Genomic DNA, 12701 nt, shown 5'->3' with positions numbered 1-12701 from the left:
CTCTGTCCATGGAATTCTCCAGGCAAGAGTATTTGAGTGGGTTGTCATTAACAGGAGCCAGATTAAACATGTGAACAAAGTAAGCATCATAACAATGGAATAAAAAACTGCATCCTCTGAAAGAATGAACAAAGCTTCACTACATTATTGCTCTGCTATTCCTGCCAGGGAGACATAACTTGAATATAACTATGAGAAATAATCAAACAAATTTAAATTGAAGAACATTTTACAGAATATCCAGCTTGTAATATTTAAAAGCATCAGCTTATGAATGTCAAAGTTTAAGGAAGTCTTCTAGATGTTAGGAGATTAGACAAAGTAACTAAATGCAGAAAATATTTCTGATCTGGATATTTAATTCAAAAGAACATTATTTGATAATTGGCAAATGTTATAGAGACTTAGAGATGGTAGTACTGTGTTAGTATTAATTTGTTGATTGATAATTGTATTTTAATTAAGTAGGTTATTTTTTTTGTAGGAAATACATATAAAAATATCCAATGATACTTGAAATTTTATAATGAAATTCATCAAATTGGCAACTAATTCTCAAAAGGTTTGGGGGAAAGTTAAGTTTTTTTCCCCTGTACATATAGTCTTCTTATAAGTTTGTGATAGCTTCTAAATTTAGATAAAAATTGTATAAACTCAGCAGCAAACCAAAAACACTAACACTTTTTTACTCAGATTATCCAGTTTTAAAGTTTACATCATAGAAATAAAAGTACTACCATTTAAAAAGATATTCAGAATACTGTAGCATAGTTTATAGTAGCAAAAATCTGAAAAAAAAAGTTAAAGTTAATGTTCATCAATAAAGGAGTGTAAAATATAAAGCCATGTGCGTGCATGCTAAGTCGCTTCAGTTGTATCTGACTCTGTGCGACCCTATGGACCACAGCTTGCCAGGCTCCTCTGTCCGTGGGATTCTCCAGACAAGAACACTGAAGTGGGTTGCCATGCCCTCCTCTAGGGGATCTTCCAGACCCAGAGATTGAGCCTGTGTCTCTTCCATCTTCTCTTACATTGGCACACAGGTTCTTTACCACTAGTGCTTCCTGGGAAGCCCCATAGGAAGTCACACTATGATGTAACTCAGAACTACATGAAATTTGCATAGGATATTGTTAACAATAAAAAAAGCAAAATAACAGAAAAGCAGACATAATTTGTTCACATTTGTTGTAAAAGAAAAGGTGAATTACATCATGAATATAAATGTATGGGTTCATTTTGGATTATATTATCACACAAAGAATCAGAGGGTATATTTTAGATTGTTAACATGAGTTACTCTGTGACTAGGACCCATGAACATGACTGAGGGAAATAGAGAAGCCAGGCAGGTGTTTAATTGCAATTTTAAATTCTTATTCCTAAAGATTCATGTTAGATCAACACTTTAATCCTTGATAACTCACTGTCACTTTTAAAATTTTAATATTGGCAAATCCATTTGAAAACACTGTTGCAAGTTTCAGAGTAAATTCCGTTTTCCTTGATGGCAGCACAGCTATTTTCTTGAGCTGGTCCTTTTATGAAAAATCTGAAAAGGAGAAGATAAAGATATTATTCATCATCATTGCTGAAGACATCCATTCTGTTCTCAGTTAAAAACCTCCCTCAATTAAAAGATAACTCAAATATTTAAGGCATTTTCAAATACTTACAGTCACGAAACATATCGATACCTCTGTAACTTAGTATTACTGTCTGTGATAAAGAATTCCAAAATCTGTTTGCAAATGACAGAGCTAAGAAGAAATCTGTGCTCACATTTCTATCCTACTATTCTTTCCATTGTTCAATGTCATCCATTTAGATTAAAAACTGGGAGTAAGTCACATAGGTAGCTCAATAAATCTTTCTTGGCTTTTCATATCCGTTTGTACAATAGTGATACAAATATTTACCTCATTATGTTGTTACAGAGGTTAAATGACTAGATGTTTGTAAAGAGCTTAGTACCCAAACTGACCTGCTTGCACTGGTGGTTCAGTGGTAGAACTCTCACCTGCCACAGACTGATCCTAAATAATTTATACATGTATAAATAAGCCCTAAATAAATTATACATGTATCATAATACTTATCCATAAAGCGATGTATTGAATACAATAATGAAGTTATATATAAAATATTGTACTTAGTGATTTATTCTGTTAAGAATTTATTTAAACTTAGAAAAAAAGGATTAAGAAGGGGTCACAGAAAAGATATACATGATTTTCAAAGCTTCCAGAATAATAGCGGAAAAGTAAGCATTGGATTTTCATATTGGAAAATACACCTACATTTGAATTTATATATGTTTACACTTGAATTTTGTATTGAATGTTTTTGAACAAAAATCCCTAGGCATAGTCCAGAGTTAAAACTCAATCCTAAAGGTAGTGTTTAGTGGATTTGGCATGAGGAAGAAACCTAAGTTAGCATCTTCGTAAGTAGCCAATCAGGTCATGTCCAGTGATACAACTTAGATCTCACCCATAATTTTATTCTCCATTCCAAATAATGTCTTCAGTTGACTTCCTTAGATTTATTCATTTAGTGCAGTGAGATAGAAAATGTGTGTGTTTGTCATTCAGTCGTGTTCGACTCTTCACAACCACATGGACTGTAGCTCACCAGGCTCCTCTGTCCATGGAACTCTCCAGGCAAGAATACTGGAGTAGGTTGCTATTCCCTTCTCCAGAGATAGAAAATAAGTAATATCTAATAATTAAACAGGAGTGAAGGGACAATAACACAATAGTATTCATTAACCAATAGTGTTGGTTACCATAGTGAATGTTTTTTGTCACTGCTGTAATCAGCTGTCAAAAATTTAGTGGCTTAAAGCAGCACAAATTTTTTATCTTGCAGTTCTAGATATCAGAAGCTCAAAGCTCATCTTAAAGAACTAGAATCAAGTGTCTTTGAAGCTGTCTGCTGCAGGCACTGGGGAAAAACTTGTTCATTGCCTTTTGCAGGTACTAGAGGTTGCCTGCACTCCTTGGCTATCAGACAACTTGGACTTCTGCAATTATCTTCAAATCTCCTCCAAGTCTACCCCTACTTTATCCCTTTCATAAGGACTTGTGATTACATTGGGCCCACCTGAATAACCAGCATAACACTTCTTTCTCAAGATTATTAATTTAATCACACTCATGAACTCTCTTTTAGACTTAAGGTAACATTCACAGAATTTGGGGATTAGAACATTTAGGGGGACCATTACTTTGCCTACCAACATAGGGATAATATTTGAGTTTACTGTTCCTACTATAGTATAATATAATTTTGTAAATTAATACAAGTGCAGAAAAGCATTCATAAAATTTTTGAAATCTCAATAATCTCCTGCAGCTGCTGAGAGCATTTAGAATTATTTTGTTCTGTCTTGTATTTCTTATTCATTTTTTTAGCATTGTGATGATCTTACAATACAAAAAAAATCATGTAGAGTTTTTTTTTTTTTTTTTTTTAATTACTAAAAATGACTAAAAGATGCATTGATACCAGGGAAGGCACCAAGGGGGAAAAGGGAGAGGATGAGACTGGGAGACTGGGACTGATATACATATACTATTGATACTATGTATAAAATGTATAAAATAGGTAGCTAATGAGAACCTACTGTGTAGCTCCAGGAACTACTCAGGGTTCTGAGGTGACTTAAATGGGAAGGTGCCGGGAGCCATTATGGGGGGTCCCGCCCGTGACGAGGTCATGAAGAAAATACTGGACAGGCAAGGCCATCTGGGATCCCATCCATGACGAGGTCATGAGGAAAAAACCTGACAGGCAAGGCCGTCTAGGATAAGGGGTCCTCCAGGTTGGCCTCAGCCTCTACCCCACCCTGTATCCTCCCCCCCTTCTGCTGTTGTTCTTATTTGCCCTGCTGCGGATTCTTGTGTTTCCTGCCGAGAGTTCTCCTGCTCCTCTTTCATTGAATAAAGACCAACTTAAAATGCTAATTAATAAATCTCCTGGATGCTGGTACACTATGAAGGGGCCAGGGATGAAAGAAATGCTTCAATTCAAACCCTTTTGCTGGCATTCTGGCTTGTTTGATAAATGTGTGCTCCCATTGCAAAAAATGCTCATGATTGTTCTAAACATCCTAAGCACAGTACGCTAACAAAGGAAACTATTAAGCATAGGCCTCTCCGCGGGGTGAGAAAAGCTCCACAAATATGATAGCCACAAATGTGCCTAATAGAAAATAGTTTAGATAGAGATTAGCTGACGACTTCTTGCAGGTAGTTAACTTTTAGACTAAGAGCCTGTTTTGTGCTATATCTGCTGTTTTTGCAGTCCTTCACATTTCTGTTCTGTAAAAAAATGTAATCCTATCTAGTTCCCATAGAGATGACGCCTATTAGAAAGGAAATAGATTAATCACAAGAAAAATAGGGTTGGCTACTGAAGTTGCTTGAGTCACACCAGGTGCAAGCCATAAAATGTTAGCAGGCCTGAAGGCCAAATGATAAGAAAGACTCTTGTGAATGAAAAGTATGTGGGTGACATCCTGTTTCTGTTGAAGGTCAAGTTGTTGTAATGTTTTGAGATGACCTGTGTGTAAGCAATGTGCACTTCCCCCAAAAAGATGTTGTTAAGGGCATAAAGGGGCCGTGCAAAAATAAACTTCAGACTCAGCCCCCGAGCTTTGTCTCACTGTCTCTCTTTCATTCACTGACACTGTTCATCCTGAGGGTTCCCCTGGATCCTGCTGGGGCTGGACCCTGGCAGGAAGGAACTCCAAAAATAAGGATGTATACCTGATTCACTTAGGTGTATAATAGACACTAACACACTATTGTAAAGTAACTATAGTCCAATAAAATTAGTTTTAAAAATAAAAATTAAAAAAGTATTGAGAACTTTGAAAGCAGAAGGCTACATTGTTTTCAGTGTACCTTTCCATATAAAGTGTGAGTAGTTTTTAAAATCAGTAAGTGAACAATCATTATTGTTTTCAAGTCCTTTTGCTTTAAAAACCAGCCAAAATTTGTCATTACTCCAGCCAACATTAATTTTCATCCTTTCAAATTCTTTAGTACAAAAACTATTTGAGTTCATTTTGATATGTTTATAGATGCTTTAAAGAGATAAATTCTCTGATAGAAAATAGATCATATCGTCTTTTGGGAAAGACTCACCTCTTTGAATCCAAAGGAGAATCATCCACCCAGGTCCATGTTCTTTTCAGGGAAGTAAAGTTAAGCCCAATCCACACGTAGTTTGATTGTTTTAGAGTTTTCTGTATAAAAGCCTAAAAAGTAGGAGATGAGTAATTAAATGAACAGGATAGCTTAATGATTTAGACATACTAAGAAAGATTTTAGAATTCTACCGGACAACTCACACTTTACATGAGGACTCTTATCCTAGTCAATCATCTTATTTACACATACATTATATATAATATGGACTTCCCTGGTGGCTCAGCTGGTAAAGAATCCTCCTGCAATGTAGGAGACCTGGGTTCGATCCCTAGGTTGGGAAGATCCCCTGGAGAAGGGAACCGGCTACCCACTTCAGTATTTTGGCCTAGAAAATTTCATGGACTGTATAGTCCATGGAGTTGCAAAGAATCAGACAAGACTGAGCCGCTTTCACTATATATCATGTACCAGGACATACGCTGTGAAGTGAAAGTGAAAGTGGCTCAGTCGTGTTTGACTCTTTGTGACCCCACATAGCCCACCAGGCTCCTCTGCCCATGGAATTTTCCAGGCAAGGATACTGGAGTGGGTACCTGTCCCTTCTCCAGGGAATCTTCCCAACCCAGTAATCGAACCAAGGTCTCCTGCATTTCAGGCAGATTCTTTATCAGCTGAACTACCACTACTTGTAAATTAAACATCAATATTCAGACCATAATTACCCCAAGTCAAGTGAAGCACTGAATTCCAGCTCAGAATTTAAAAGGGCACCAAAAGTTCAGTAGCCAAGATAAAAGATAATTTAATGAAAAGGTGGGAAGAAATTTGAGATAAGTCTTTTAAACTGCAAAGCAGCAAGTATCATAAGCCTGATACTAAACCACTTACCAGTTCAAGTTGGTTCTGAATAATTAGTAGGTGAGATTTTTTCCCCAAACAATATCTATAACTGTCACTCCAACTTTTCATCTCATTAGAGAACCAATAGCACTTTTCTTGATATTTCAGCCATTCTGATGAGCACATTCCTACAAATTGACAGTGAAATACTTGCATATTGTATGAAAAAGAGTAGAGCTATGATAAAATCATAACAAAGTGTTCAGACTCAGACAAGTTATCCCAAATACAAATGAGAGTCCATGAAAATTAAGAAAACTATTTTAAAATATTTCTTTTATATTTTTGTCTGTGTGAGCTCTTCATTGCAGTATGCAAGCTTCTCTTTAGTTGTAGCGTGCAAGCTCAGTAGTTACAGCATGCTAGGCTAGTTGCCCTGGGGCATCAGGAATCCTAGTTCCTCGACAAAGAATCTAAACCAGGTCACCTGCATTGGAACTTAGATTCCTAACCATGGAACCATCAGGGGATGTCCCAAGAAAATTAACTTAGTAAGATGAAGCAAAACCTGTGTGTGTGTGCTAAGTCACTTCAGTTGTGTCTGACTCTTTGCCACCCTATGGACTGTAACCCACCAGGTTCCTCTGTCCATGGGATTCTCCAGGCAAGAATACTGGAGTGGGTGGCCATGCCCTCCTCCAGGAGATCTTCCCCACCCAGGGATAGAACCTGGATCTCTTATGTCTCCTGCATTGTCGGTAGATTTTTACCACTATTGCCACGTGGGAAGTCTGAAGCAAAACCTAGACAGATATAAAGGGATTTTTTTTTCATGTCATAATCTAATATGATTACTAAAATAGCATGTACCAGTCAAGATATATATAGCATTAATGCTATGAGAGATTAACTATTATCTATACCATTTGCTTAGCATTTGCCCACGTAACATTTTAGAAATCTTTCTCATTGTTTTATGTGTGTAAATTGTTCTTTAGTATCTCCTTTTTGATATCAAGTAATATTGAGATGAATAACAATTTTTTACTCTCTTTATAATTGCAGGTCCTTTGAGTTTCTTAAATTTAAATTAAGGTATTCTCAAATCAAAACTGAGACTTTCAGAATAACAATGAAGAAAAATGTAGTATAATATAAAAATATAAGCACAGATCAACATAACTATTCAAACTTGTGGCCTTTACAATCTCTTTATTTTCTGAGATAAAATTTATGTAACATAAAATTCACCATGCTAGCCATTTTAAAGTACAAAAGCCATGGGTTTTAGAACAGTCAAAGGGTGTGCAAACATGATGCACACCTATCTAACTCCAAAATACTTTTCTCACCCCAAAATGAAAAGAGGAGTGTAGGATTTCTCTTTTGGGTGATGAAAATGTTTTAGAAGTAGACAGATATGGTAGTTGCACATTTGAACGTCATAACACCATTGATGTTTAATTTTAAATAATTAAGTTTGTTAACATTACCTCAGTAAGAAAATTTACAGAAAATTAATTTCTTATAGTTCAATTATACAGGATTTAGACTGACTTTAATGAATGCTTAATGGTGTCTATTTGATCTTCTGTTTACCCATCAAAGCTTTCTTACTTTTGAAAAAGTTTCATTACTTAATGAGAAATTAGATAGCCAGAGTATAAAAAAGTGGTAAAATTATGATATTTCAATTGGATGAGGACTTGTACATGTAAACAGACAGGTAATCTGAAAGAAAAGAGTGTTAATAAGTAAATATAATACATATGACATTTTTACATGGGATAAGGAAACTGTAAACTAGTGGATTTCAGAAAAATTTTTTGACAAGTAATTATAAAATAAGTCAACAGTAACTTTTCACATATCAAACTATCAAATAAAAGTCAAAGGTTCAAAGAATAAGTGTTAAAAATTTAAACTAAAAGAAAACTTGAAAATAGGAAGAATAGTTTCCCAAAATTCTGGATGGTTGGAAATTATAACTTTAAAATCATAACAGATAGCCTCTTAGATATAATTACTTTCATCCATTTTGTATTTGAAAAAAAGATAAATGAGACAAAAAAAATAGTTATTTACATCATTCCTTACGATCACAATTAATTTCCCATGTTTATATGTCTCAATATGATTTCAAATTCCTAGAGGGAAGGGCCTTTTTATGTTGTTTTACAGCTCTCCTCCCACAACAAAAAAAAATTAAAATTATGTAAGTCAAGTTTTGAGTAAAAAGTAGATTTATATCATCTTAGTTAATTTAGTCTACTGCATGCCTGTTCAATGGGATTTTTTTTCAAACTTAGAAAGTCCAAAAGATTAAAAGTGATAGAGGCCAAAGTCTTGAGAGATACCTTTATGACCTGTAGCTCTTGAAACACAGTGGCCTGCATCTTTCTCATGTATATTGCCTCTTGTGTCACTGTTGACTTCCAAGTATCCAGTATCATCATGCTGAGTGATGTTTGAATTATATTCTTTTAGACATTTTGGCAGCACTTCCTGAGAAACTTGAAAAGAGGATTATTCTAAGGTTGGGAAAACATCTTCTCTAGGCAACGTCTCAGAGACAAATTCTTCAGAACAATTCAGATGGTTGGAACAAGAAACAACTGAAGGGATAATGATAAATTTTCTTTTAAACCATGTTTGTGTTTAATGAAAAGTGAATTAAATTATTACACAATGAATTCATGCATACAACATGTATTTGCTTAGGATCTATTCTGTGCCAGGCATTGTCCTAAGAACTTGCCATACAATAGTAAATAAAGCAATGTTCTAGTTCTAGGGGTTATACATTCTCTTTCCAAGCTTGCTTTCTTTTTCAAGTGTACCAGCAGGTGCATTTTCATTCCTTTTTTAGTTTATTATTGGAGTATGGTTGCTTTACAAATGTTGTGTTAGCTTCTGTTGTACAGCATAGTGAATTAGCTATGTATATACATATATTCTCTCTCTCTTGAACCTCTCCACCACCATCCCACCCCTCTAGGTCATCACAGAGCACTGAGCTGAGCTCCCTGTGCTATACGGCAGCTTCCCACTAGCTGTCTATTTCACACTTGGTCATGTACATATGCCAATGCTACTCTCTCAATTCGTCACACCCTCTCTTCCCACTCTGTGTCCACAAGTCCATTCTCTACGTCTGCATCTCTATCCCTGCTCTGCAAATAGGTTCATTAGTACCATTTTTCTAGATTTCACATATATATATACATTAATATATAATATTTGTTTTTCTCTTTCTGACTTACTTCACTCTATATGTTGTATTTAGCCCAGTCTACCCTAATTTTTTAAAAATCTGTTCCACTAAAATATGAGATTTCTCACCGTGACTATTCCTTTTCTTTTTTTGAAGGATTTGTAGCAATGTTTGGAGTCTAAAGACTGCTCAGCAAATATTTGGACAAAATCAAGAGTAAACTGAATTCAACCTTAAATAATAATGTATAATTTTTGAAGAAAAATAATGTAATTCAATCTATTCACAGATATCTAAGAAATCTTGAAGTATGATTTCAAATACATTACATACACACACACACTTACATACACTTTTCTCCTAGTAAACTGCATGCCACTTTAGGACCAGATATGTATCTGATTCCAATGCTTAATCAATATGTTACTGCAGGGTATAATATATTGCCTTGTACATAGTTAAATCATTAAATCTTTAAATTTAATCTCATTAAATCTTTGTTAGTATAAAGAAGAATGAATGAATATGAAAAGAGTAATAAGAAACAAGTAAACATTTTTCATATTTTTATTTAATTAAGATCTTTTAACTTACCTAACAGACTCAAGGTGATCAACGTCAAAACCAGAATACCATTTAGTCCTCCAGATATCCCCAACAAGATTTTATATCGGTGTGACATCACAGAACAGTCTGACAAATTAATCACACAAATTAGTTTAGAAAGTACATTCTTGTGAAGTGATGGCAATTGTAATAACAGGATTGTACACAATATGGATTTTGAATATCATAGAATATTAGGCAATAGAAACATAAAACCTAAGGAAACAGAAAAATACATATTTATCTTATTTAGCAATGATACTACTCTGGATGATCAGAACAGTGAGAAGAGAAAAGCTATCTTTGAAGTTGCCAATCCTGATCAAGAAAGAGTGTAATAAACCACACAGAACCGTATTTCAGGGAACTAGTGCACACCTTTTCTCTTATAGTAATATTAACAAAGATAGTAAAATAAGTTTTATCAGAGTTCAATTAAGGAATATTTTACATTTCATAGGTTGCTTTTGGATATTTTGATATAGTACTAATGATAGTCAATACATTTCAACACATGTAATAAAATGCCATTATATTAAAAATCAAACAGATGATTATCAGAAAATGTTAGGATAAAGAGTGTGGAAGCCTATTCAAATTCAACTCAGACTTAATTATTTCTCATAAGTATCATGGGATAACTTTCAAAATATGAATTTGAGGCATGTTAAATTCAGCATTATGAAGAAAATAACATTTTCATTACCCTGAGAAGTGGTATAATTTAACTTAGAAGGTTAGAACACAAGCACTTTACCATCAAAAATAATTGTATTTTAAACAAGCAAAAACCAATGACCTTTAAGAGTGTTCACACAAAAATCTTAAACATATTAGTAGTAGCCAAACATACCATGATCATGTTGAATTTATTCTAGGAATACAAGAGCAGTTCATTAGTAAGAAATCCATTCATCTCACATTCATAGAGCTTGGGGAAAATATATCATCATCTCACAGAAGTAAAAAAAAAACACAAATGATAATATTCACCACTTTATGCTAAAAATTAAAGCTGAAATTGATGGGCACTTTTTCAAGAGAACAGTTCTTTGCCTAATGAAGCTAATATCATACTTAACAGAGACACATCACCAAAATAAAAAGCAAACAAACAAAAAATCAGTATATCGTGAATACAGACTTGAAAGGTGGAAATTCAGCCATGAGTGCTTTGAAGGCTAAATGTCAGAGATAAATGTTCCTTAAGTAGATTGATAAATTAGGAAGCATTTAATATACCATAAAACTACATCTATTTGTTTTTTATTTTGTTGTTTATAATAAAAGTGTCTGCAAAATGTATTATAAAATTATTTGGAAGAACAAACAAGTGAGATAGTTAAGTAAACACTGAAAAAGATAGAAATATAAAATTGTTGATTAGATTGAAATGTCATATGTCTAATTCCCAACTTTACAAAATGTTAGCAAGGTTTACTAAATACCAGCAAAACATATTAATAAATAATGGTTATTAGCATGTGCCACTTAAATTACTAGGAGTTGCAAATTTATTATTTTACACTTTCCTGACCTCATTTTCTGTGCAAAGACACATTTTGGTTTACAGATGCCATCTACAAACTGAATGTGAGAAAAGTTTTCACGGAAGAGCCCCTACATTTTGTAGTCTTTCATGTTAATATCTCTATTGTCCAAACAAGTTTTTTCACTTGGTGAAAAACATATTTTAAAATTTTTGACAAGTTGAATAAAAAGTTGATAATTTAAAATGCCATTATTTTATAAATGGTAAGAAGGTGAATGACCGGCACCAAAGATTCACTTTTTAATTATTAATTTTAACTATATGTGTATATTTCCTGGGTATATCCTTAATAATATGAAGGAGAATATTACTTCAAAGTAAACAGCTGTTAGTCCCATAATGATAAAGAGAAAGAGAGAAAAGATAGATGCAAAGACAGAGAATGGGAAATATCACAAAAATGAAATAGTCCAAGAACAGAAAAAAAAAACAACACAGAATAATGGAAACTATTATCCACATTAATATTAAATGAATATTATTGTTTCATCTCCAAGGTATATCCAACTCTTCTCAACCTCATGGAATGCAGCATGCCAGGCTTGCCTGTCTCACACCACCTCCCAGAATTTGCTCAAGTTCATGTCTATGGCATGGCTCATAGATTTACGAAGTTTCTCAAACCCCTTCACCATGACAAGGCAGTGATCCAAGAAGGGGGATATGAATATTAACTCATAGTAAATCCTCACCCATATTAATCCACAACAATTAAAAAAAAAAACCTGAATTCCATACCTTGACATTTAAATTGAAATGTTTGGATAGAACTCCTTTTCTTCAACTGTATATTCAAGGTCATGTATGTTTCTTCATCTTGCATCTTCATTTGTGAGTGAATGCGTATGTAAAAGTGTATGTTTTGCTTTTTTTTAATATGCAATAAGAGAAGAATAATAAACCCACTGCTAATCAGAGATTGTCCTGAAATGGTCCACTCAAGGTATATACAACAGGTTCACAGTTTCATCCACTGGTGAAAACCTCAAAGGAAATGTTATTTTTAATTTCCGAGCAAAGATAACACATAATTTCTCAACTGTCCACCACACATTGAACTTAATGTTTGTTTATTTTTTTCTTTTAAAACTTCCTCCTGTTAAATTTGTAAAGTCAGGGAAACGAAACTTTTACCCTTCTTAGAGCTGGGTTAATAATAGCTAGTTGGTCTTTTGCATTAGCTTAAATAGGTGAATTTTCAATTATATTCCCAAATAGATGGATGTTTGATTTATTATAGTAGCTTGTAATTACTCAACAGTTAAATTCTTTCCTGATTCTAAAACAACACTGATTATAAATTGTACCAATAATTTAATAGTATAACTTA

General features: G+C 33.9%; 1 protein-coding gene across 3 annotated transcripts; it reads right to left on the bottom strand.

Annotated features, from left to right (window-relative positions):
• Window positions 1–1159: 1159 nt before the first annotated feature.
• On the bottom strand, window positions 1160–12296 carry KLRF1 (killer cell lectin like receptor F1). Of its 3 annotated transcripts, XM_043440737.1 has the most exons (6): window positions 12110–12296; window positions 9808–9906; window positions 8357–8512; window positions 6048–6187; window positions 5154–5266; window positions 1160–1552 (listed from the first exon to the last, which is right to left on the bottom strand). In XM_043440737.1, exons 1-6 carry the CDS (start codon window positions 12198–12200, stop codon window positions 1444–1446), a joined length of 708 nt encoding a protein of 235 aa, XP_043296672.1. In that variant the 5' UTR covers window positions 12201–12296; the 3' UTR covers window positions 1160–1443. The 3 variants fall into 3 exon arrangements, 1 of the variants encoding a protein (XP_043296672.1); XR_006264179.1 differs by lacking the exon at window positions 6048–6187 and having other exon boundaries at window positions 12110–12271; XR_006264180.1 differs by lacking the exons at window positions 1160–1552; window positions 5154–5266 and having other exon boundaries at window positions 6051–6187; window positions 8357–8504; window positions 12110–12271.
• Window positions 12297–12701: the final 405 nt, after the last annotated feature.

Source organism: Cervus canadensis, chromosome 21 (assembly GCF_019320065.1).
Source record: "Cervus canadensis isolate Bull #8, Minnesota chromosome 21, ASM1932006v1, whole genome shotgun sequence".
Classification (NCBI taxonomy): domain Eukaryota; kingdom Metazoa; phylum Chordata; class Mammalia; order Artiodactyla; family Cervidae; genus Cervus; species Cervus canadensis.
This window is presented reverse-complemented; position numbering and strand designations above follow the sequence as displayed.

Coding starts and splice junctions, on each gene's coding strand:
- KLRF1 (XM_043440737.1), bottom strand. CDS start 12,200: ATGAAGATGCAAGATGAAGAAACATACATGACCTTGAATATACAGTTG. Junction 9,907..12,109: donor ATTTCAATTTAAATGTCAAG/GTATGGAATTCA, acceptor TTAATTTGTCAG/ACTGTTCTGTGATGTCACAC. Junction 6,188..8,356: donor AAGAGCTACAGGTCATAAAG/GTATCTCTCAAG, acceptor GTCAATTTGTAG/GAATGTGCTCATCAGAATGG.